Source organism: Podarcis gaigeae, assembly GCF_964106915.1.
Source record: "Podarcis gaigeae genome assembly, chromosome: 2".
Lineage (NCBI taxonomy): Eukaryota > Metazoa > Chordata > Lepidosauria > Squamata > Lacertidae > Podarcis > Podarcis gaigeae.
In genome coordinates this window covers 126,159,499-126,185,084 of record NC_139679.1, presented here as the reverse complement: position 1 = coordinate 126,185,084, position 25,586 = coordinate 126,159,499, and the positions used below count along the sequence as shown (strand labels likewise).

The 25,586-nt window shown below is 46.9% G+C and overlaps 2 protein-coding genes and 1 long non-coding RNA gene across 6 annotated transcripts in view; 1 reads left to right on the top strand and 2 right to left on the bottom strand.

Moving 5' to 3' along the window:
• The window catches only part of LOC310838004 (uncharacterized protein), a gene marked incomplete at its 5' end in the record, with an annotated part of 117,012 nt that extends 104,836 nt beyond the window's left edge, over nt 1-12,176 (bottom strand). Inside the window, one exon of the mRNA XM_083725325.1 lies at nt 11,515-12,176. Within this exon, the coding sequence (XP_083581451.1) occupies nt 11,526-12,176 (651 nt within the window). The 3' untranslated portion in view covers nt 11,515-11,525. The remainder of the gene's footprint in view (nt 1-11,514) is intronic.
• Nucleotides 1-25,586, top strand: part of LOC310838151 — an 83,717-nt gene that overhangs the window by 22,248 nt on the left and 35,883 nt on the right. The window lies entirely within an intron of this gene.
• LOC310837741 (uncharacterized protein) lies at nt 354-25,265 on the bottom strand. 4 transcript variants are annotated; one of them, XR_014560607.1, is made up of 3 exons: nt 24,991-25,265; nt 1,146-4,869; nt 354-851 (listed from the first exon to the last, which is right to left on the bottom strand). XR_014560607.1 is itself a non-coding variant. In XM_083724793.1 (2 exons), exons 1-2 carry the CDS (start codon nt 22,946-22,948, stop codon nt 3,554-3,556), a joined length of 1,347 nt encoding a protein of 448 aa, XP_083580919.1. In that variant the 5' UTR covers nt 22,949-23,003; the 3' UTR covers nt 354-3,553. The 4 variants fall into 4 exon arrangements, 2 of the variants coding, with proteins under 2 accessions (XP_083580919.1, XP_083580920.1); XR_014560608.1 differs by lacking the exon at nt 24,991-25,265 and adding an exon at nt 22,918-23,003; XM_083724793.1 differs by lacking the exon at nt 24,991-25,265 and adding an exon at nt 22,918-23,003 and having other exon boundaries at nt 354-4,869.

Genomic DNA, 25,586 nt, shown 5'->3' with positions numbered 1-25,586 from the left:
CCAAGGCGTTCAGGGGGGGGCAGGGCAGCTGAGCATCTCTCGGCCCCCCAGGAAAGAGAAAGGGGAGTCTGGCGGTGCTGCTGCTGCCCAGATCTTGCCAGGTGTAGATCCCTGCAGGTGTTGGGTCCCCCCTTCCCCCCTGGGTCGGGGCCTGGATCGGGGCCCCTGTCGACGGGCCCCAGGGAGGGCGCTTTCCTTAGGGGGGGTCTCCCCTTATCCCCCCTCCCCTATTCCCCCCTCCTCTCCCTCTTTACCTCCTGGTCCTCCTGCTCTGGGGGCTCCATGGGGACCCGGCCCCCGTCCCCCAACTGCCTCTCCTCCTCACGGGGAGTCTCACTGGGGGCGGCAGGGAGGGGGAGGGTCTCCTTCTGGGCCTCCTTCTGCATGCCAAGCACTCAACCGGGGTCCTTCTGCATGCAGAGCAACTGCTGCATTGCTGAGCTAAGCCCCCCAACAGCCAAGCCCAGCTTCAAACACCAGCCCTCCCCCCCAATTAAAAGACCACCCCCTGGATTCAGAGGCAGGGAGGGATTCCAGACAGACAGAGAGGCCCTTGCTCTGGGATTCCCTTGCCAGCAGGGAGACTTCAAAAGCCCCCCCTCCTGCCTCCCCCTTCCCTCATTTAGTAGGGAGACTTTTCATCTTGTGGTTGGGTCATTTCAAATCCAGTTTTTCTCTCTCTCCCTGCAATTTTAAGCAATTGTGGCTCTTATGATCCTTGCAGAGTATTAAGTGCTGTTCTAACCTCCCTATTGCAGGTGGAAAGAGGAATGTGGGGCTTGCTTATAGTATCTTAGGGTGGCAGGATTAAGATTTGGGACTGGGACTTTCAGATTCAAAGCCACTTTTCACTTGAGATTTCTTCCAACTACTGGAGAAAAGTATGTCTGAGGTTTATGACAGAAATATAATTATTACGGGTGAATTTAATGGAGTAGTATCACTGGACTATGACAGAACACTGAGGGAAAGTGTCTCAAAAGAAGGCAAAATACCAAATACTTTTTTGATATGGTTACAACAATGGATCTACTAGATCAGGGGTCAGCAAACTTTTTCAGCACGGGGCCAGTCCACTGTCCCTCAGACCTTGTTGGGGGCCGGACTATATTTCGGGGGGAGATGAGCGATTTTGGCCCGCCCACCCACAAAGAGGCCTGAAGATGTTTGGCTTTACCTGTCCCAGTTGTCATCCCAATAGCCCCAGTTGGGCTTCTCCAGCCAGGTGCCAGGGCAGGTTGGAGACTGCGTTGGCCGGTGAAGACAGAAGTAGAAGCCCTGGCAGAGCCACGGACGGAGGCAGGGGAACCGGGGCGTTGCCAGAGCTTTTACCCACCAACTGCTGCTGCTTCCCAACCCGCAAGCGGCAGCTGCGGCCGCTGCAACAAACCCCCTGAACGCCATGGGAGGAATGAAAGAGGGAGGGGGTGACGAAGAAAGCGCTGAAGAAAGCGCGTGAGGAGAAGGGGCGCAGAAAAGGAAGGAAGTGCAGACTGAGGGAGAGGGAGGAGGAGCAGGAGGAAAACTCAGCCGCAGCAGCAGCCGGCAGTCACATCGCCCCCTTCCCAGCGCCACCCTTCTGAGGCAGGCAGGCGGGTGAGCCGACTCCCCCCGTTGATGGCACCCGGTGTGGGACAAGATTGCTCATCCCTGAGGAGAAAAGCGCCGCCGGGTGAGGGAGAGGGAAAGAACGTGCGTGCTGGCAATCCATGCGGCGATACCCGGACTGTCCGCAGGCCGGATCTAGAAGGCAATTGCGCCTGATCCGGCCCACAGGCCTTAGTTTGCCAACCCAGATGCTTGGAGATTCAGACCCCCATTAGAACAAGAGTAAACATGTTCTTCTGATTCAAAGGATTCTGCGGGAAGAAGAAACATGATCTGGATATTGAAGGAACTGCCTACAGGATTAAAGACTGTAGAGATCCAGGCAAGAACTATATCAGATCAAAACTCAAAATGGATGATAATGAGGGGTGAAAAGAGTTCATGGTATAGATGGAGACTAAATAAGGGTTTATTTGAAAAACACTGAATTACAACATATTCCAATTACATTAGAGTATCAAAAAATGTTAAAAACATTTGGAAATATAGGGGAGGATGAAACTATCACTTTTACTAAGGATTTCAACCATAAAGAGAAATGTTTTACCTAAGATACTGTTTTTATTCTAAATGATACCAATAATAAATATTACAAGCTTCTTTAACGAATGGCAAAGAGATATTTCATGATTACTCTGGCAGGGGGTAAACACCAAGAATAAAGTATAAAATTTTGATAGATACTAAAAATAGAGGTGGCTTTGCACTGCTAGATTTTCTACTACGAGGCAGCCTCTTTGTGTTGGTTAAAAGAATGGATATCGTTGGACAACACACTATTGCTGGATTCTCAGTGGAATCTCGGTTGTAGAATGCTTCAGAAGTCGAATGTTTGGTGATTTCAAATGCCAACAACCCAGAAGTGAATGCTATTTTTGAACGGAATTTATAAATAAAATTATATACAGTGGTACCTCAGGATAAGTACTTAATTCGTTCCGGAGGTCCATTCTTAATCTGAAACTGTTCTTAACCTGAAGCACCGCTAATGTGGCCTCCTGCTGCTGCACCGCCGGAGCACAATTTCTGTTCTCATCCTGAAGCAAAGTTCTTAACCTGAAGCACTATTTCTGGGTTAGGGGAGTCTTTAACCTGAAGCGTATTGTAATGGTTCTAGGGGTTGCTCATGCGCAAGCCGGTGCCAACACCTGGCTGGGTTGTCTGAGTGAACCTTTTCTGTCCGGACAGCCACTCACCCGTGGCTGTCTCAATGGCTGGCAGAATCCGTCAGTGGGCGTTTCTTAAACTTCTTCCAGCAAAGAAGCTCTTTGACGCCTAGTCTCCTCCTACTCTCCCTGCGCGGAAGCCTTCCGCGCAAGGAGGGTGTGGGCAGCAGAGGACCCTTACTCTCCCCGCTGGTCCCCGGCAAGGAGTCATGGGACCGCCTCGCCGATTCCCACATCTGCCCCCCTACTCCACTGGTTCTATGCTGATTCTCTTCCCCAGAAGATGGGCTGCCTCTCCCCATCTTGGAAGGCTCTCTGGAATCCCTCTGGAGCTTGCTCTCTCCCTCCGGCACTGATGGCAGTTCCCTGACACGTATGTAACCTGAAGCATATGTAACCCGAGGTACCACTGTATTAATAAAATTATCTATATATAAAGAAATTGGAACACTTCCCACACTCCTTCCATTCAATCCATTTATGATTTTCTGTTTGTGGATTGTAGGGTTTCAACTCTTAAAGCTTTTCCTCCTTGCGAGTCCATTGATGGTTTCTAAGAACATCAGGACTGAAGCTCTATGTACACTCCATATACGTAAGTGGTTTTCTCTCTTTGAGTTTGCTGGTGTATGCCAAGGTTTCCACTTCTACTGACGCTCATTCCACACTCCATACATTTATTTGCTTGTCCCCGAGTGAGTCTGTTGATGTCGTCTAAGTTTCCTGTGTGTGAAATCAGGGTTCCACTCTGAAAGAAACTCTTTCAACTCTCCATACATTTAAATGGTTTCTCCCGTGTGAGTCCGTTGATGTCTTCTAACATTTTCAACATTAGTGAAGCCCTTTCCACACTCCTTACATTTAAATGGTTTCTCCCCTGTGTGAGTCCATTGATGTTTTCTAAGTGTTCCACTGCGATTGAAGCTCTTTCCGCACTCGGTGCATTTAAATGGTTTCTCCCCAGTGTGAGTTCGATGATGGGTTCTCAGCTCTCTCCTCTCAATAAAACTCTTTCCACATTCCATGCATTTTAATGGTTTTTCCCCTGTGTGAGTCCACTGATGTCTTCTTACATCACCACTCCGACTGAAGCTCTTTCCACACTCCACACATTTATATGGTTTTTCCCCTGTGTGAATTCGATGGTGGATTCTAAGTGTTTGACGATCAGTGAAGTTCTTACCGCACTCCATGCAATTAAATGGTTTCTCCCCTGTGTGAATCCTTTGATGTCTTCTTACTGCTCCATTAGAAGTGAAGCTCTTTCCACACTCCATACATTCAAATGGTTTTTCACCTGTGTGAGTCCGTTGATGGATTCTAAGTTTTCCACTACAAGTGAAGCTTTTTCCACACTCCATACATTCAAATGGTTTTTCCCCTGTGTGAGTTTGATGATGGATACTAAGTGCTGTACCATCAATAAAGCTCTTTCCACATTCCATGCATTTAAATGGTTTCTCCCCTGTGTGAGTCCGTTGATGTTTTCTCAGTGTTTCACTGTGACTGAATCTCTTTCCACAATCCATACATTTATATGGTTTTTCCCCTGTGTGAGTTTGATGATGGATTCTAAGGCTTCGGTTATCAATGAAGCTCCTCCCACACTCCATACATTCAAATGGTTTTTCCCCAGTGTGAGTTTTATGATGAATATTCAGTCCTCTATTCGTACTGAAACTCTTTCCACACTCCAAACATTTAAATGGTTTTTCCCCTGTGTGGGTTCGTTGATGGTTTCTAAGGTGTCCAATCTGACTGAAGCTCTTTCCACACTCCTTACATTTATATGGTTTCTCCCCCGTGTGAGTGTGTTTATGTATACGAAGGTTTGAACTCCAACCAAAGCTTTTTCCACACTCCATGCATTTAAATGGTTTCTCTCCAGTGTGAGTACGTTGATGTTTTCCAAGTGTTCCACTGTCAGTGAATCTCTTCCCACACTCCATACTTTCAAATTGTTTCTCCTCTCTCTTTTCAAATTCCATGAATTTACATGGTTTCTTCGTTATTCCCATTGGACATGGCCCTCCAGAATTTTGACTGCCTTCTCCATTGTCTTCTTTCAACAGGGAGGAGCAGGGGGAAAGGAAACCTAGGAAGAGAACAAAGGAATATTACACACATCATATGTTCCAATTTTTTAGAATAGGCAAATGAAATAATGTAAAATAATGGTCATGCATCATCAGCCTTCCATAACCCTTAATTATTGTTAATGAAGCAGCATTATCTTAGAATATGTTTGAACTGTGGGCTTTACGTTTTATAAAAAGTGGTTTCTCACAGGAGCGGGAGCTGCTCTATGTTCCATGAACCTGGCCAATATTCATCAGGGTCCTAAATTCATCATGAAGTTCTTCATCCGCTGCACTATAATCCTCCAACCCTTGGGCCACATTTTGTCTCCTTGGACGTCTAGATTTTTATTAATCACCTGCACATTCCCTTTGGCCTCAGGAGGTGCATAGTGACCATTTTGGGAAACTCATATATAAGTCTAGTGACAAGGCTTGGTGCTTGTGGTCGGTTGAAGGAGTGCTCAGTTGGAAAATGTTCTTGTGGTTGGACCTCCATCTCTCAGCCTTGCATTATTGAATGGAGAGAGCTGGAGATGCAGAAGGAAAGCAGCTGGAGCCTGACCGCTGGGAAGGCCAGATTGAGACACCCACCCCAATTATGATTTATAATAATTATATGCAACCAGGTCTCGCACCTGCCTCCTGACACTGGCTTATCTTAGCGGAGATTCCCTGTCCAGGCCTCTCTCACTGTTCTTCCTCCTTTGCCCTGGGTGGCCTAGGGCTTCTGGATATTCTAGCTCTGCTCCAACTGGGATTTATTTATTAAATTTTATACCTCTCTTCATATGAAGATCACAAGATAAAAATCTGTGAGACACTGAAAAAGGTGAGTATTAAAGGTGAATAACACTGATTTTGGGAAAGAATAGAAAGAAGATGAAACCCGTGGTGTGTCCACCTGAATGTAATATAATAATAATAATAATAATAATAATAATAAAGTGTAAAGATTAAATCAATCTTCAAATCAGTTTCATATTCCCTGGCTGTATTTCTCAGCCATGATTGTGACTCAGAATCTTAGCCACACCTTTTTCTAGATTATCAACTGGATCTCTTTGTAATAGGAGGCAAACATCCCTGGGATTTCATCCAGACATTCCTTTAGTGTGGGCAGCAGCGGAGGAAGGAAGGAAGGAAGGAAGGAAGGAAGGAAGGAAGGAAGGAAGGAAGGAACTTTGGGGGCAAACCATTTCCTTCAGAAGGTCTTCCCCAGCGGCCAGCAGGGTTGATAAACTGCTCACTGGGGGGACTTCCGGGTTAGAGCCATCCGCAATGGCGGAGCTCCTCTGACTTAGAGGAACCCGCTCCGCGAAAGTCAGGTCTTGCCGCGGCGGCGAAGGAGGAGACCGTTCAAAAATCCTAGGCAGAGGAAGCCTGGGAACGTGGGATTCGGCTGACACCAGGAGCGCCCCCCCTACCCACAGGGAAAGCCCTTTTTGGGGGCTTTGAAACGACGTGGGGTGAGCGGCACGGTGTTTTGAATCGATTGCTATTTTTACGGAGTGAAGCCGCACAGCCGTTGCTGGAGAGTGCTGACTTTCTTGTGGACAATTGGATTTCAAACAACAACCCGTGAGTAGAACGGGAAATTAGGTTTTTAAAACAATTTAATTTGACAAGGAACGGGGGAAGGTCTAAACAGGAAGTCCACCTCCCTCTTCTGTAAATAGACTGAAGCAAAGAGTTTGTTAACTAAGGTCTTGGAAAGTTCTACGTAAAGGATTAAAACTTCACTGATTGAAACTATTACCTACACTCCCTTTGGAAGCAGGGGAAGCCTGCTGGAGAAGGTAAAATTTAGGAACTGAAGCGTCACGTCTCCAAACCCGGGAGAGGTCCCCGAGGAGCCCATCGACAGTGAATAGACAGGTTTGACAGCTGTCAAATTTGACAGCTAGCTGTTAAGATACAAAGAAAGACTTTGTTTCCATTGTCCATTTCTGTGTTTAAAAAGAAGGAAAGGTAACTGGAATTGTTATTAATTTACTTTTGAGACTTTTGGGACTGTGCTAGAAGGATTGATAGACGGCTTTCCTCTAGAGGGAGTTTTGGGACATTGTCACAAGAATGCAGCTGGGAAATTAGCCTAAAGATAAAAACTCTGAGAAACTAGCTTTGACCTTGGACATTTCAAGGATGTCGGTGGAGAAAAAAGTTACGCTTGTATTGAATAGGACATTTTATCTGTTGGGAAAGTTGCATGAACAGATAGGTGCCATGGCTACCAACGTTGATATTTTGGGAACAAAAGTGGGCATTAGTAAAGAAGTTGACAAGAATCCGGCACAAGAATCTTTCTCAATTGAACAAATTGAAGTACCAGAGAAGGAGAGAGTTGTTGTTAAAGTAATGCAAGGGGGAGCTTTAACCCTACAGAGACAATTGGAGGATTACAAGTTGAGGCCTTATATGACTAATTAGGAGAAGCCAATTTTTGGAGATGGGAGCCTGGCTTGATTTGGAAAATGAAAAGTGGAGAGATCACCCTATGTGGGGATCAAATGACTTTTGGGATATGAATTTGAGCCAGGAGGGGACCGAAGTTTCTGGGGCCTTTGGACTCGGAAGAAGTGTGAAACAAGATTGGGAATACTTTATGGGCCCTATCTTTAATTATGGAAATCTGGCAGACTTGATAAGAAGGAATATGACTATTGTTGGGTTGGAGCTCCCCCAAGAACTGCTTTTTAATTTAAAGATTATCAAGAAGATTGGCAGATGGGACATGAAAAAGAGTTAAGAGCCTCGGATTTAAGATCTCCAAGTTGATGGACTGTTGTAAGCCGATGGAACTGTTGGCAGGGGCCGAGACCGGGGAGGGGAGACAGTGAAAGAAAGTTGGGAGTCTGAGGTATATATATTGAGAATATTTTTTTTTTTAAAAAAAGGAAATTGGTGAGAGATGGAGAAATCGTGGAATGGAATTTTTATGACCCTAGGGGAAATGTCTTAAGAGAATAGGTTTAAATATGTCAGTTTTAATGAGAAATAAGATTAAATAAAGTAAAGGTGGATGCCTAATTGGTGAAAGAGAGAATGGAAAATTACAGCATATTAAGATAAATTATTAGGATAAAAATAAAGATGAAGGATTTGCTGAAATATCTATTTGAACTAGAAAACAAAGAGGGGAGGTGTGAGGAGGTCGAGGAGGTGGGTCATGGAAGGAAAATTGTGTAAAGGTTTAACTTGTTTTTTCTGTTTTCTGTTTTCTGTATGTATTTTCTAATTATTATTTTTTCCTTTTTGTCTGTTTTTCCTTTTATATTTTTTGCATTTTTTCTTGGAAATGTCTTGTTTTTTGTATTGTGTTTTTTGTTGTTGTTTTTTGTAGTGTTTTAAAGCCTGAATAAATATTATTTAAAAAAAAAAAAATAAGATAAACTGCTCAGTGGGGACACCTTGGATTTATAGTGTTAGGGTCTGGATACCAATCATAATCCCTAGGAAATTTGTCAAAAACCCTTAAGATCCAGTTCCACCAACTCCCACGTAACACTGAGCCCTAGAGGAACCGTCTATGCTGAGTTGAGGCACCTCTGGCCCTCCAGATGTGGTTGGACTCAAAGTACCACCTGCCCAAGCAAGGATGGCCCATGGCCAGGGAGGATGGGAGTCTTATCTGGGGGGGGACACTTTCCTCTTCTTTCCCCTCCCCTGAAAACGCTGAATATCTGTATTTCGTTTCCTCCTTCCTCCGTGATCTCCAACATCTTCCTGATACATGCAATAGAGAAGCAATTTACCTTCTTTTCAGAACCATATAAGAGCTGGAGTAGAATTGATCAAATTTGGGTCTCTAGGGAGCTTACGCTAAGAACTACAAAGTGTGAAATCCAACCTAGAACCTTCTCGGATCATAACCCGGTTGCACTGGAAATAAAATAAAAGGTAGATCACAGGGTGGATTTAGATGGAGATTGAATGAATACCTATTAGAGAATGAAGAGGTTGTAGAAAAAGCTAAAGACACCTTAAAAGAATATTTCAGCCTGAATCTCAATAATGAAACAACCCCAGACATAGTCTGGGATGCTAGTAAAGCGGTTTTAAGAGGGTTTTTTATACAGCAAAACAGCTATAGGAAGAAAGTAAGGGAACAAAAGAAAGAAGAAACTCTTAACCAGTTAAAAGAATGCGAGAAAAAATTAATAGTAAACCCGAAGGACGAACAAAATAGGCAAACAATTAAACTGCTACAATCGCAATACTCAATGTTAACAAACCAGGAAATAGAATGGAAAATTAAAGCAATGAAGCAAAAATATTTTGAGTCAGCTAACAAAACGGGTAAATTACTAGCATGGCAGCTGAGAAGGAGGCAAAAGCAAAGAGTAATAAACAAGATAAAAGTTGAAGAACATCTAATTGAAGACCCAAAAGAGATAAAGGAGAACTTTCTGAAATATTATGAGAAGCTGTATAAAAAAGAAGATGAGGAAATAACTCAAATAGAAAAATATCTAGAAGATTATAACGGGAAGACTATAACGGAGGAAGAAAAAATTCAATTAAATAACCCTATAAAAATAGAAGAGATTTAAGAAGCAATAAAGAAGATGAAACCAGGGAAAGCGCCGGGACCGGATGGACTATCAGTGAAATATTATAAAGCATTAGAGAACCAATTAACCCCAGTCCTTTGTGACATCATGAATAAGATATTAAAAGAAGGGAAAATACCAGAGTCTTGGAGAGAGGCCTATATAACGATGATCCCCAAACCAGATATGGACAAACTGAACCTTAAGAATTACAGACCCATTTCATTATTAAATAATGATTATAAAATATTTGCGGAGGTGTTGGCAAATAGGCTTAAGAAATGCCTAGTGAAATTAATACATAAAGATCAGGTAGGATTTCTTCCAAACAGGCAACTTAGAGATAACGTAAGGCATGCCATAAATATAATTGAGTACTTGGAAAGAAAAAGCGAGATACCCGCAGCGCTGATCTTTGTTGATGCTGAAAAGGCATTTGATAATGTCTCTTGGCAGTTCCTACAGAAGAGCATGGAAAAAGCGGGGCTAGAGGGCGAGTTCATGAACGGAATAAAAGCGATATATTCGAAACAATCGGCGAAACTAATAATAAATAACAACCTAACAAACTCATTTAAAATAGAAAAAGGAACTAGACAAGGATGCCCTCTATCCCCGCTCTTATTTATTATGGCGCTAGAGGCAATTACAAATAAAATAAGAGCTACATCAGAGATCCAAGGGATCAAATTAGGAACAAAAGAGTATAAGCTAAAAGCGTACGCGGACGACCTGATGCTGTCACTGGAAAGCCCACAAGAAAGTGTGGGCAAGGCCTTGGAGATGCTAGAAGAATTTGGCAAGGTATCTGGCTTTAAATTAAATAAAGGGAAGACTAAAATGCTGACGAAGAATTTGGGCAAAGAGGAAAATGAAAAATTAGAATCACAATATGGAATTAAAGTGGCAAAAAAAATAAAATATTTAGGAATTTGGCTAACTAATAAAAATATAAATCTGATACAAGATAATTATCTTACGACATGGAAACAAATAAAGAAAGACCTGGATACCTGGAGTAGAGTGAAACTTTCATGGACGGGAAGGATGGCCGCAATAAAAATGAACTTACTTCCAAGAATGCTGTATCTCTTTCAAAACATACCAGTGATTAGAGGATCCAAACTTTTCACAGAATGGCAAAGAACTATCTCAAAATTTATATGGCAAGGAAAAAGGCCAAGAATTAGGTTCAAACTTTTGACAGACCGGAAAGAGAGAGGGGGTTTTTCGGTTCCCAACCTGAAATTATATTTTGAGGCAGCCTGTCTTTGTTGGATTAGGGATTGGATTAATTTGGAAAACTCCGATTTGTTGGATCTTGAGGGGTTTGACAATAGGTTTAGCTGGCATTTTTATTTATGGCAAAATAAAGGAAAATCACATAAAGGATTCACAAGCCACATCGTTAGGGGCCCTCTTTATGAAGTCTGGGAGAAAAACAAAAAGCTCCTAGAGGAAAAAACACCCTGGTGGCTTTCGCCAGTTGATATCTCAATGATTAAAAAAGTAAATATGGAAGGAAAAAGACTTACCTATGAAGATCTATTAATAAGAGTTTGTTGATGTTTTGTAAGAATTCCACTTGTACTGAAGCTCCTTCCACACTCCATGCATTGAAATGGTTTCTACCCTGTGTGAGTTTGTTGATGTTTTCTAAGGTGTCCACTATCAGTGAAGCTCTTTCCACACTCCATGCATTGAAATGGTTTCTCCCCTGTGTGAGTCCGTTGATGAATTCTAAGGTGTCCACTCTGACTGAAGCTCTTTCCACACTCCATGCATTTATATGATTTCTCCCCATGTGAGTCCGTTGATGAATTCTAAGGTGTCCACTTCTATTGAAGCTCTTTCCACACTCCATGCATTTAAATGATTTCTCCCCTGTGTGACTCCGTTGATGAATTCTAAGGTTTCCACTCTGACTGAAGCTCTTTCCACACTCCATGCATTTAAATGATTTCTCCCCTGTGTGACTCCGTTGATGAATTCTAAGGTTTCCACTCTGACTGAAGCTCTTTCCACACTCCATGCATTTAAATGGTTTCTCCCCAGTGTGACTCCGTTTATGAATTCTAAGGTCTCCACTCTGACTGAAGCTCTTTCCACACTCCATGCATTTAAATGGTTTCTCCCGTGTGACTCCGTTGATGAATTCTTAGGTGTCCACTCTGGCTGAAGCTCTTTCCACACTCCATGCATTTAAATGGTTTCTCCCCCGTGTGAGTCCGTTGATGAATTCTAAGGTCTCCACTCTGACTGAAGCTCTTTCCACACTCCATACATTCAAATGGTTTCTCCCCTGTGTGAGTCCGTTGATGTATTCTAAGGTGTCCACTCCCACTGAAGCTCGTTCCACACTCCATGCATTCAAATGGTTTCTCCCCAGTGTGACTCCGTTGATGAATTTTAAGGTGTCCATTCCCACTGAAGCTCTTTCCACACTCCATACATTTGAAAGGTTTCTCCCCAGTGTGAGTCCGGAGATGAATTCTAAGGTGTCCACTCTGACTGAAGCTCCTTCCACACTCCATGCATTTAAATGGTTTCTCCCCAGTGTGAGTCCGTAGATGAATTCTAAGGTCTCCACTGTGACTGAAGCTCTTTCCACACTCCATGCATTTAAATGGTTTCTCCCCAGTGAGAGTCCGTTGATGTTTTCTAAGTTTTTCACTGTCAGTGAAGCTCTTTCCACACTCCATACTTTCAAATTGTTTATGTTCTCTCTTTTCACACTCCATGTATTTAAATGGTTTCTTCGTTAGTTCCATTGGACATGGTCCACCGGAATTCTGACTGCCTTCTCCATTGTCTTCTTTTGATGGGGTGGGGAGAAAATCCTATTTGTTTTCTAGGAAGAGAACAAAGTACTATTACAATTAGCACCTGCTCTTATTTTAACGTCTTTTACAATCTCTCCTGTCCTCCATATGTTCCAAATTTTTAGGAAAGGCAAATGAAATAATGTAAAATAATGGTCATGCATCATCAGCCTTTTATAACCCTTAATTAAGCATTATGAAGCAGTATTATCTTAGAATACGGTTGAACTGTGGGCTTTATGTTTTATAAAAAGTGGTTTCTCACAGGAACGGGAGCTGCTCTATGTTCCATGAACCTGGCCAATATTAATCAGGATCCTAAATTCATCATGAAGTTCTTCATCCGCTGCACTATAATGCTCCACCCCTTGGGCCGCATTTTGTCCCCTTCGACCTCTAGATCTTCATTCATCACCTGCACATTCCCTTTGGCCTCATACTGACCATTTTGGGAGACCCATATATAAGTCTAGTGACAAGGCTTGGTGCTTGTGGTCGGTTGAAGGAGTGCTCAGTTGGAGAATGTTATTGGGGTTGGACCTCCATCTCTCAGCCTTGCATTATTGAATGGAGAGAGCTGGAGATGCAGAAGGAAAGCAGCTGGAGCCTGACCGCTGGGAAGGCCAGATTGAGACACCCACCCCAATTATGATTTATAATAATTATATGCCACTGGGTCTCGCACCTGCCTCCTGACACTGGCTTATCTTAGCGGAGATTCCCTGTCCAGGCCTCTCTCACTGTTCTTCCTCCTTTGCCCTGGGTGGCCAAGGGCTTCTGGATATTCTAGCTCTGCTCCAACTGGGAATTATTTATTAAATTGTTATACTCTCTTCATTTGAAGATCACAAGCTAAAAATATGTGTGACACTGAAAAAGGTATTAAAGGTGAATAACACTGATTGTTGGAAAGAAAAGAAAGAAGATGAAATCCGTGGTATGTCCTCCTGAATGTAATTAATAATAATAATAATAATAATAATAATAATAATAATAATAATAATAATAATAATAATAGCAATAACAACAATAAAGTGTAAAGAAGAAACCAATCTTCAAATCAGTTTCATATTCCCTGGCTGTATTTCTCAGCCATGATTGTGACTCAGAATCTTAGCCACACTTTTTTCTAGAATATCAACTAGATCTCTTTGTAATAGGAGCCAGGTCTTCCGGGGTGGCGCCTTCGGCAATGGCTGCCTCCCTCTGAACTGGAGGGACTAGCTCCCCGCGAAACGGGTCGTATCCGCTACTGCGAAGCGGGGACCTTTTAAAAAATCACAGGTGGACGAAGCCTGTGGCCATGGGACTCGGCGGGCACATTTAGCGCCCCCCCAACCCGCAAAGGAACCCATTAACGGGCTCCGAAGCGAAGAGGGGGAGGTGGCACGGTGCTGTGAGTCTACTGCTTTTTCCGTGGAGTGAAGCCGCATTGTCGTTGCCGGAGAGCGCTGCCTTTTTCCTGGACAATTTGGCATCTAAAGAATCACCCGTGAGTACTTAAAATTCGAACAACTGGATCTTAAATAAGGACTGGCCAGTAGAGAAGAATTGGACTCAAAATTTATTTCAATTCGGTACTGAAACGGGAAGGTCTATACAGGAAGTCAGCCTTCCGTTTCTTTGTAGTCAGAACAAAGCAAAGACAACGTAAACTAGAGCTCAGAAAATTACCTTTAAAGGATTGACTTTCATCATTTAAAATTGTGGAACCCCCCTTCGGTGGCAGGAAAAGAAGGGGGATTCTTTCTGGGACTGTTTAAACCTGCAGAAGTGAGTTTAAAGTAAAGTAACTTTCCACCGTCCTGATCCTGCAGTGGAGTGTCAGGACTGACGTTTGAAGCTCATTGACAAGAGACAAATGTTTTTGACAGATAGTTAAAAGAAAAGTAACATAGGGATTCCATTGTTTCCTTTCGCATTTTAAAGGAACAAATATTGATTGAATATCTTAAAAAAGAAACTTTGTTGCTATTGTTCTTAAAAGAAAGAAGAAACAGACATTTTCCCCCTAGAGGGAGACTGTGAAATTGTAACCAACTTCAGGAGCTTGCAGCTGTTACAGATTACAATCGTGGGAAAGGACTTGTGACCTTGTAGAACAATGTCTCCAGAAGCACGTTTGGGCTCTCTGCAAAATAAATGCCCTACTGGACCAGTTAGGACAGAAGATTGATATGGTGACTAATGCGGTTAGAAACTTTGAACAGGCAATAGGAAAGTACACGGAGCCTACCCAGGAACTCAATTTGATTTATATCAAATCCACTCTGATTGCAATCTATCACAATGTCTGAAATAAGGATGTGTATCTGAAGAAGTGTGCACGCACACGAAAGCTCATACCTAGAACTAACTTGGTTGGTCTTTAAGGTGCTACTGGAAGGAATTTTTTGTTTTGAAATAAGGATGGAACTATACGGAGGCGAACAGGACAATGTCCTGGCAGCTGCTACTACTTAGGGGTCTAAAATGGATAAATGACAATATTATCAATCATCATCACAGTGGGAATTTTGGGTTTGGGCTTGGCTAGCAAATGGTGGTATTCAGGACAATCCTGTATGGCAATGATGATCTGGGACTGCCAGCAGGGAGGCTGGGGAATAAGATGTGATGGAAGGGGAGGGGTCTCTGTCGAGGCTCCTCCCCCTTCCATTAACCCTTCCCTGGACTCCCTCTCTCCGTTTCCCCAGCCAGGCGCCCCACGACCCCAGGGAGAATGGGGGGCCTCAGTCCCACCCCCAGCCATGCTTGGGGTCCTCCTTCCCCTTCCCGCCCAGGCGTCCCGGGGGGGCAGGGCAGCTGAGCATCTCTCGGCCCCCCAGGAAAGAGAAAGGGGAGTCTGGCGGTGCTGCTGCTGCCCAGGAGATCTTGCCAGGTGTAGATCCCTGCAGGTGTTGGGTCCCCCCTTCCCCCCTGGGTCGGGGCCTGGATCGGGGCCCCTGTCGACGGGCCCCAGGGAGGGCGCTTTCCTTACGGGGGGTCTCCCCTTATCCCCCCTCCTCCCCTATTTCCCCCCTATCTCTCCCTCTTTACCTCTTGGTCCTCCGCCTCCCTGGCTCCAGATTAATCCGCTTTCCTGGTTTGCAATAGAAAGGGCGGCGGCGACGGGGGGGGGCTCTTCAGCGACGCCCCTCCTTCTTTTCCGGTCTGGAAACTCCCGGCGCGTTTCTCGGCAACACTTCCGGTTCCTTTTGGGATTCGCTTGCCCCTAGAGCTACATCCGCAGAGCAGCCTCTCTCTGTGCTGGGATGGGAAGAGGACGGGACGGCGCTGCCTCTGGGGGCTCCATGGGGACCTGGCCCCCCTCCTTCCTCCTCCCCACAGCAGGGGAGGGAAGAGGATGAATGAGAAGGAGGGAAGGGCTGCCCCTCCCCCTGTGGGTCAGGAGAGTGGGGGAGGGGCGGACGCAGGGAAGCCAGGGGGGGTCCCTCCCCTTCCCCGCCCAGGTTTCCCTTGCAAGGTCCTCTGTGAAGCCCAGAGATGGACCCAGCCTCGGGGGGGGAGGGACATGGGGCTGCCTGAGAGAGAAGGGGCGCTTCCTTTCCTCTCCCCCCTCCTCCCCACAGGCTCTCGTGCGCCCAGAGACCCCCTTGGCCCGGCTGCCCCCTCGCCAGGCAGGGAGAGGGTGGGGTCCCCTTCCGCCATGAGAGGAACGCAATGGGGTTGTGAGGGGGGGAGAGAGAAACCCCTTTCTGCTCCCCTCACAGGAGGGTCCCCGTTGTGTCTCTGAGGGACAAGAGAGGAGGCGCCCCTCCCCCCGCTGCTTCTTTCCCTCAGCGACTCCGAGGGCAACGACTTTTCCCGCCTTTTCCCAACTTCCCGCCCTTCGAAATCTGAGCCTCGCCTCAGTTTCAGGCGCCAAGGAGGCAGATTCCCCGGGGTCCCTGATTTATTAGTGGATTTCTTCTCATTCGCCCTGATTTCTGCTCAGATATCTTGCTTTTGGAGCTTCTCCCTGCTTCTTTAGAAAGAAAGCTGTATAAAACCCCCCTCACCACTGCCTGCAACCCATACAGTATGTAAAAGTCTGATTTCTTCCCATTTGCTGTGTATAATTCTTCCTCCAGGACTGTTCTTCCTCCCTGCCAATGTCTTTAAAAAAGCTCTACAGTTTTGGGGGTGTCCTGGTTTTTACTTTTTGAAATATGGCAACCCTAATTATTCTGGTCTCTGCTTGAACTGAAACTCCTTTTTAGAGCACAGCCGGTAGAGCATGAGACTCTGAATCTATGGGTTAGGAGTTTGAGCCCCACTTTGGGCAAAATACCAGGGGGTTGGGCTAGATGACCCTTGTGGTCCCTTCCAACTCTGCAATTCTAGGATTCTACCATGTGTAGAATCAGGCACAGAGGTGCCTGGCGTTCTCTGGTCCATGGGGTCACGAAGAGTCGGACACGACTAAACGACTAAACAACAACAACACCATGTGTAGAGGAAAGATCGCCCTCTTGTGGGCAGTGGAGGAATGATGTAATGTTGGCTGTGGGAACTGATCTTGAGTGTTGCCTTGTCACACACATGCAACACCACAACAGTCCTGTGAAAGGAAGGGGGGTGTGCATTTCTGCAGGCTGATGTCCATCCATCCAGCTACCCAGGCCCCACCTCCCCCTAACACTGAAGGGTCCCAGTCTGGAAATCCCCCCTTCCTGCTGGAGATGAGGCAGTGACGGATTCCAGACAGACAGAGGCGCCCTTGCTCTGGAATTCCCTTGCCAGCAGGGAGACTTCAAAAGCCCCCCCCCCCCATGCCTCCCCCTTCCCTCATTTAGTAGGGAGACTTTTCATCTTGTGGTTGGGTCATTTTTAATCTAGTTTTTCTCTGTTTTAATACTGTTGTTGGTTTCCTTGTTTAAATTATTCTGTTTACTAGTGATATTTCACATAGTGTATGTGAATGCAAAGCAATTGTGGCTCTTGGGTAGAAATCTGTGATCCAGACATGACCTAGTCAATCACACCTTGTTTCAACATCCATCTAACACAAGGAAAAGAAAATCCCCCCATCATTTAGCCCGGACACTGAGGTCCACTTCCGAGGGTCTTCTGGCAGTTCCCTCATAATTACAGGGAACCAGGCAGAAGGCCTTCTTGGTAGTGGCGCCCTCCCTGTGGAACACACGCCCCCATAATAATTTATTAATAATAATTATCATCATCATCATCAGATGTCAAAGAGAGAAAGTAACTTTTGGAAGACCTCTGAAGGCCTTCCAGGGAAGTTCTTAATGTTTGACATTTTACATGTTCCTTTGTCATAGAACCAAGCTGGCACCATCCATTGGTTCTGGCAGGGTTCTAGTTCATGGTCAACAAGATTAAACAGATGCACGTTGGGCTGATGAGGAGGAGGTGAGGGACCAGGAGTGAGACCTTGGGGTCATGTTAGGTAACTCTGGGAAATTGTTGACCCTGTGTCCACTGGCTCGGGAAACTGCAAATCTCACGCTGGGGATGTTTAGGGAACCGATTGAAAATACACCTGCCACTCTCCTAATGGTTGTAGTGCAGATCTTGTTGGCATGCAGAGGGTCGCAAGGCCAGCTGGCTAGCCCCAGGTGGGTCATCTCCTTCCAGCCGTCCCACTGCGAAGACCCATCAGCCTCTGCTCCGATTTAAATCAGCGGCCCAGGCTTCGAAGCCAGGGCACACTGTATCAGCAGAGCGAACTGCGGACACAGAATAGGCGTGAGGCTTGTGGAAGCATACTACAACTACGGATTTATTAATCATAAATCAGGACAAAGAAACATTCCGTCTCTCTCTTTGTATTCTCAGAGAGACAGAGAAAAGCAAAAGCTATACGCACAACGGAGGTTCCCAGCATACTGTGATGGAATGTAAACCAAAATGTGACACATAACAAACCCATATCTGCTCCTTAAGGGAGAATGGAAATTCTCAACAGACCTATGGTGTGAACACATTTGGAGTACTGTGCACAGTTCAGTATCTGGGACCTTTCAGTTTGGAGAGAAGACGAGGAAGGGAATGCCAGGGAATGCCCCTTTTATTTCTCCTGCCACCAAATATATCTATACACATTATATCTGACATAATGTATCTATAAATCAAAAGAATAGATCAGGGCTTCAAGATTACCTTCGGCATATAAGTAGGTGCTTTCAATCTTTCTGTGTCTTCCTGGTTCCACTATTGCAATTATAACAATGGGAGTTATGCTGCTGTTCCTATAATATTAATCTAACTCTGCTTCCAAAGCAACACCACCAGTCTCAGCTCCACTTTGAGCAACTCTCCATTCCCAGATACAAACATTTCCAACTCCCTCCACCAAACACCAACACCAGCTCACTCTCAGTCCATCCTCATTCAGAAGCAACACTACAGATTCACATTAAATATTATATTCTGCTTACTATTGTGAAATGTTACCTTCATTATTTAAATACATGTCTAGACAACATTTGTTGTTGTTTAGTCGTGTCCGACTCTTCGTGACCCCATGGACCAGAGCACGCCAGGCACTCCTGTCTTCCACTGCCTCCCGCAGTTTGGTCAGACTCATGTTTGTAGCTTCGAGAACACTGTCCAACCATCTTGTCCTCTGTCGTCCCCTTCTCCTTGTGCCCTCCATCTTTCCCAACATCAGGGTCTTTTCCAGGGAGTCTTCTCTTCTCATGAGGTGGCCAAAGTCTTGGAGCCTCAGCTTCAGGATCCGTCCTTCCAGTGAGCACTCAGGGCTGATTTCCTTCAGAATGGATACGTTTGATCTTCTTGCTGTCCATGGGACTCTCAAGAGTCTCCTCCAGCACCATAATTCAAAAGCATCAATTCTTCGGCGATCAGCCTTCTTGATGGTCCAGCTCTCACTTCCATACATCACTACTGGGAAAACCATGGCTTTAACTATACGGACCTTTGTTGGCAAGGTGATGTCTCTGCTTTTTAAGACGCTGTCTAGGTTTGCCATCGCCTTTCTCCCAAGGAGCAGGCGTCTTTTAATTTCATGACTGCTGTCACCATCTGCAGTGATAATGGAGCCCAAGAAAGTAAAATCTCTCACTGCCTCCATTTCTTCCCCTTCTATTTGCCAGGAGGTGATGGGCCCAGTGGCCATGATCTTCGTTTTTTTGATGTTGAGCTTCAGACCATATTTTGCGCTCTCCTCTTTCACCCTCATTAAAAGGTTCTTTAATTCCTCCTCACTTTCTGCCATCAAGGTTGTGTCATCTGCATATCTGAGGTTGTTGATATTTCTTCCGTCAATCTTAATTCCAGTTTGGGATTCATCCAGCCCAGCCTTTTGCATGATGAATTCTGCATATAAGTTAAATAAGCAGGGAGTACAGCCTTTTCTCTTTCCTCAAAATACAGGAAACACGACAAAGAAGGCCTTGGAGTATCACCGTGGAACATAACAACAACAACAACAACAACAACAACAACAACTGGTTGTAAGTCACTTTGGGCTGCCCTGGGCAAGAGAAAGCAACTAATAGATTGATTGATTGATTGATTGATTGATTAAATAAATAAATAACAATAACAATAATTGAAACTGCAGTACAGTGGTACCTCGGGTTAAGTACTCAATTTGTTCCGGTGGTTAAGAAGAAATAGGGATAACCAAAGGTACGCGACAAGGGTGTCCACTTTTGCCATTGTTATTCATCATGGTCCTAGAAGTCTTTCTAAATACTATAAGAGAAAATAAGGAAATAAAAGGGGTAGAATTAGGCCAGAATGAGTACAAGGTTAAAGCCTTTGCCGATGATCTGGTTTTAATGGTGGAAGAACCTTTAGAGAGCACCAAAAATATTCTTGAAGAGGTGGAGAAATTCGGTCAAGTGGCAGGTTTTAAATTGAATAAGAGAAAGACCAAAATAATTGCTAAAAATATGGATCAAGAAATGATAGAGACAATGCAACAGCAAATAGGAATAGAAGTAATGAAGAAGGTGAAATATCTTGGTATTTGGTTAACCCCAAAGAGTATTGACTTATATCAGAATAATTATATACCGTATTTTTCGCTCTATTGGACGCACCGGACCACAGGATGCACCTAGTTTTAAGAGGGGGAAATCAAGGGGGGGAAATTATCTCCCCCCCATCCCCCAAGAGCAATGGACAGGCTGCGTGCAGCCTGTCTGCTTCTCCCGGAGCTTCTCGGGGCTGCGGGGGAGGCCCGGGTTCCACCCCCCCAGCCCCAAAGAGCAAAGAAGCCAAGACAGCGAGCGGGATCCATAGCCGCGCAACCTCTCCAGCCAGGAGCTAAACCTCTCCAGCGCGGCTAAAGAAGAAGACAAGGCAGCAAGCGCGATCCATCCCGCTCGCTGCCTTGGCTTCCTCTTTAGCCTTGCGCAGCATCTTTAGCCTTGCGCAACAGGGTGGATCATGCCCGCTGTCCACCGGGGCTGGACTAGATGACTCGGGGTTCCCTTCCAACCCTGCAATTCTATGACCTCGGAAGGTGTTGGAGGTCTCCACCACTGGAGGCTTTTAAGCAACGGTTGGGGGACCATCTGCCTGGCGTTCTTTAGCTGTGATTCCTACATTGTGAGGGGGCTGGGCTAGATGACCCTCGGGTGGCCCTCCCAACTCTATACAGTCCTACACTTCTGCGGCAGGAGATCCACAGCCACTTCACACAATGCCCACTCCCAATTTTCATCGGAGAGACACTGGCTTCAGTGTCTAGGTAGGTACCCCCCCTCCCTGCCACACTTCCCCCACCCCACTTAAGCTGAGGGAATTCCTGCCCAGAGAAGCTCCTAGGTGAGGCAAGGGTTAAGATCTACCTCTGGTGGATCACAGAGAGGCGCGCAAGGCTAAAGAGGAAGCCAGGGCAGCGAATGGGATGGATCGCGCTCGCTGCCCGGCTTCCTCTTTAGCCTTGCGCAGCCCCCCCCCCCCCCCGGCTGCAGAGGTTGCGCAAGCCTTTTCTAGAGGAGGGAGAAGGGACTGACTGGCGGTGTCAGTTCCTTCTCCCTCCTAGGGAAAAGCCCGCAAGAGCCGCGTGAAGCTTTTGTGGGGCTCTTGGGGGCTTTTCCTGCCTGCCTCCCCCCTGCATTCGCTCCATAGGACGCACAGACTTTTCCCCTTAGTTTTTTAGACGGAAAAAGTGCATCCTATGGTGCGAAAAGTACGGTGCCAGTGTGGAATGGAATAAAGAAAGATCTGGAGGTGTGGGGACGAATGAAATTATCGATGTGGGGAAGGATTTCAAGGATAAAGATGAGCGTTCTGCCAAAATTATTATTTTTGTTTCAAACAATTCCAGTAATCAGAGGGACGGCTATTTTGAAGGAATGGCAAAGAACAATTTCAAGGTATATCTGGCAGGGTAAGAAGCCAAGAATTCAATTTAAGTTATTAACAGATGCGAAAGAAAGAGGAGGCTTCGCCCTGCCAGACCTGAAATTGTATTATGAAGCATCATGTATCTGCTGGTTAAAGGAATGGATAAAATTAGACAATACGGAGTTGCTAGATTTAGAAGGATTTGACAATAGATTTGGGTGGCACACATATTTATGGTCTGGAAAGAAGAAAGGTCATTTAGGCTTTGAGAACCACATTTTCTGAAGATCGCTGAAAGAAGTTTGGGATAGGTATAAAAACCTACTCGAGCCAAAAACCCCACACTGGTTGTCTCCATTAGAGGTTATGAGTGTTAAAAAAACTAATATGAGTAAAAATTGGATTACATATGGAGAGCTAATTGTTAAGGAAGGGGGGAGGTGGAAAATGATGTGTCTCTGGGGGGGGGGGGAGCCCTTTAGATGCTTCTGCACAGAAACACAGGGATGTGGGAGAGACTGGAGTTGCCCAGAGAGAAGCCTCAAAGGGGGGGGATAATAATGTGGGCTTCCTCTCTTTCCCCCCATGGTTGGACTCGCTCAAACAGCCCCCAGCGCCCCCTGCAGCTCCTGATCTGGGACCTGAGGCAGGGCAAGGACTGAGCTACAGGGGAGGAGAGGGTGGCTGGATCGGGGCTCCTGCTCAGGGATCTCTCCCTGGTCTAGTCATGGCAGATTCCAGGGCAGGAGGGAGAAGTCAAGGCAGGCGGCCCCCCAGGCCCTCTCTCTTTCTCCAAGATGGCTTCGATCCCTCCCCAGGGATGCTTCCTTCCTCCCTCCGCCCCCCCAGGGTCCCCTTTCCCCAGAGGCCCCCCTGGCCGGCTCAGCCTTCCTGCCAAATCTCTCCCCATCCCAGGAGGGAGACGGGGGTCCTCCATCCAGGCCTCTCTCGCCCCCATTAACCCTTCCATGGACTCCCCACTCTACCCCCAAAGGGGACCCACCTAGTCTAGGATCGCGGCGCCCCAGGGATTCCTGCCAGGGGGTTCAAGTCCCAACCCCCCGGGGGGGGGGCTCCCATTTTTATTGCCTCAAAGGCGCCCAAGGGGGGGGGGCAGGGGAGCTGAGCATCTCTTGACAGCTGAGCATCTCCTTGCGCTGCAAAGGAGCTCTTGCAATGCAAACCCTGTCGGTGCTCCCTCTGCAGGAAGCCCCCACCCCCCCGCCGCATTTCCCATAGTAAAAGGCAGGAAGGCTGATCTCGGGGGGGGGGGGGCGTGCAATGCAATCCCTGCGAAAGGAGGGGCCCCGATCTCCAGCCGGATTGCATGCATCGGGGCCTCTGTTGTTGTTGTTGGGGGGTCTCTGCCCCCTTCCCCTCCCCGCCCTTCGCCCCCCTCCCCGCCCTACAGCTTTACCTCTTTGTCCTCTCTGTCCCTCCACTTCCATCGCTCGCTCTGCTATTCCGATTTCCTTTCTCGGGGGGTCTCCAAGGAGGCGCCCCCTCTGCGTCTGCTCATAGAGTTACGAAGAAGAGCCGCCGCCCCCGGAAGGAGGGTGGGAGCAGGGGAGGCCGGAGCGGAGGGGGGCAAATTGGGCAAGCTTCACGCACCGGAGTTTTTCGGGGGGGGGCGCCTCCTTCCCTGCCGGCATCTGAAACCAGCTCCTTCTTCCGCATGCAAAGGAGCGGAGCTGCCCCTGAGGTGCTTCCCTCCAGCCAAAGCTGCAGAACCCCCCAGCCTGCTCTTGGACAGGGGCGCCCTCGGCAAGGGAGGGGGCAGGCGTAAAGGGACGGAGCCCAGTCCCATTTGGCCAGCCCTGATTGAACGTTCCCATTTTACATGCACAGCAGATAGCTGGTTGCAGGCTGGTGTGAGCTTTTCACGACTATACAGTTCAGCCTGTCTCAGAATAAACTATACATTGCTGGTAAGTGTTAGCATTTCACTCCTCCCATTGCAAGGACCATCTGATTCTTGTTTCCTTTGTGAGAAAGGAAGCCAGTCTGTGTGAATTCCGTCTCTGGTGCTATTGTACTTTTTCTTTCTGCTCTGTCTTGCGACAAGACAGGATGTCTGTATGAGGGCTGCTCCTCTCATATGTATTTGTTATGTTTTTAATCTGTAATTAGTAGAAATAAAGTAGGTATGCCCAGGTACCTCCTCAACTCCGTCTGCGCTGCTTTTACTCTGCTATACCGGGCGCTCACAAGAGAGCAGCTGTGAGTCCCAGAACACAAGGACTCCTTTCTGGGAATGCTGCGTAGCTGTTCCAGTGCCGGAGGAGGCCGTGGGACCTGCAATAGTGTTCCATTATCGGTCCTGGGCCCAGGCGCTGTGGGCTGTTCGCTGTGGGAGCTGTTTGCCGGGAGCCCTGCCAGAGAGTGATTGATGGAGGTATGTGATGTGGCAGCCAAGAGGCTTCTCTGCATGCCAAGGAGAGCTAATTAGGCCTAGTATACCGAAAGGTGCCGACAAAGGTCCGTATAGTTAAAGCTATGTTTTCCCTGTAGTGATGTATGGAAGTAAGAGCTGGACCGTCAAGAAGGCTGATCGCCGAAGAATTGATGCTTTTGAATTCTGGTGCTGGAGGAGACTCTTGAGAGTCCCATGGACTGCAAGGAGATGATCCTGAAGCTGAGGCTCCAGTACTTTGGCCACCTCATGAGAAGAGAAGACTCCCTGGAAAAGACCCTGATGTCGGGAAAGATGGCACAAAGAGAATGGGGCGACAGAGGACGAGATGGTTGGACAGTGTTAAGTTGTGGGTGAACATATCAGACAACACAGCGATTCTTCAAACAGCTCGTTTATTCACAGGCCAGGACAGAACTGAACTGAAGGGTTCAATCAGCCTGCTTATATAGAGCTCCAGTACAATGTTACTGTAACAACTTTCTAAAACTATCCAATCACTGAATGTCACTTTCGATCCCTTATTTGCATAACTATCTACAGTATCCCCCTGCTGGCCCAGGGTGAGAACTTCAGTACATAGCAGAGTGTTCTCAAAGCGACCAGCATGAGTTTGACCAAACTGCAGGAGGCAGTGGAAGACAGGAAGGCCTGGCATGCTCTGGTCCAGGGGGGTCACAAAGAGGCGGACACGACTAAACAACAACACATGCCTAAAGGATCTTCACTGGCTCCCAGTATGTTTCTGAACCTCCCATTTCCTTCTCGGGGGGGGGGGTGGCTGAGCATCTCCTCTCCCCCCCTCCCTTGCTCGCTCTGCTATTCCCATTTCCTTCCCCGCAAGACAAAGGGCTGGGGGTCTCCAAGGAGGCGCCCCCTCGGGGGGAGGGGCTCCTTTCTCCTAAACCAGCCCATCCCCCACTCTCCGGATGCCCAGAAGGGAGGAGGAGGGGAGGGATACCCCACCTTCCTTTCACCCCCCGCCCCAAATCCTGCCCCCCCTTCCCAGCTGCCCTGTTTGCAGATTCAGGGGGAGGAAAAGCGCCTCCCCCCCCAAGATATAGATATATTTCGCACCTCTTTTCCCTCCTCCTCCTCCTCCGCAGAGCTGCTCCTCTTCCGGGAAGGTGGATCAGGCCCCTCCCCTCCCCCCTTGCCCCCCTCCCTGCCTCTCTAGGAAGCGGAGCTCACTGACCGGGGGGGGGGGGGAGGAATGAGTGGCCCCTCCCTCCCAGAAGACACAAATTCTCCTCTTTCCAAACCAGCTCCGTTTTCCTGATTCTCTCCTGAAAAAGTCCCAGGTTCGATCCCCGGAGGCGGCAGGGAAGGAGACCCCCCCCCACCTGGGAAAAAGCCCTCCGGGGCAGGAAGGAGACCCCCCCACCTGGGAAAAAGCCCTCCGGGGCAGGAAGGGGACATGCCCCCCTTTTAATCCCTTGCCGGGAGAGGGGGGTCCGGTCAGTCTCACCCCCATTTCCCGACGGGCCGGGGCCAGGGGGTCTTTAATTCCTCCTCACTTTCTGCTATCAAGGTTGTGTCATCTGCATATCTGAGGTTGTTGATATTTCTTCTGGCAATCTTAATTCCGGCTAGGGATTCATCCAGCCCAGCCTTTCGCATGATGAATTCTGCATATAAGTTAAATAAGCAGGGAGACAATATACAGCCTTGTC

Bases quoted from the DNA above. Each gene is read 5' to 3' on its own strand.
- LOC310837741 (XM_083724793.1), bottom strand. From the start codon at position 22,948: ATGGAAGTGGAGGGACAGAGAGGACAAAGAG. The intron at 4,870-22,917 runs GTAAAGCTGTAG...TTCTCTTCCTAG, and splicing joins GGGACAGAGAGGACAAAGAG to GTTTCCTTTCCCCCTGCTCC.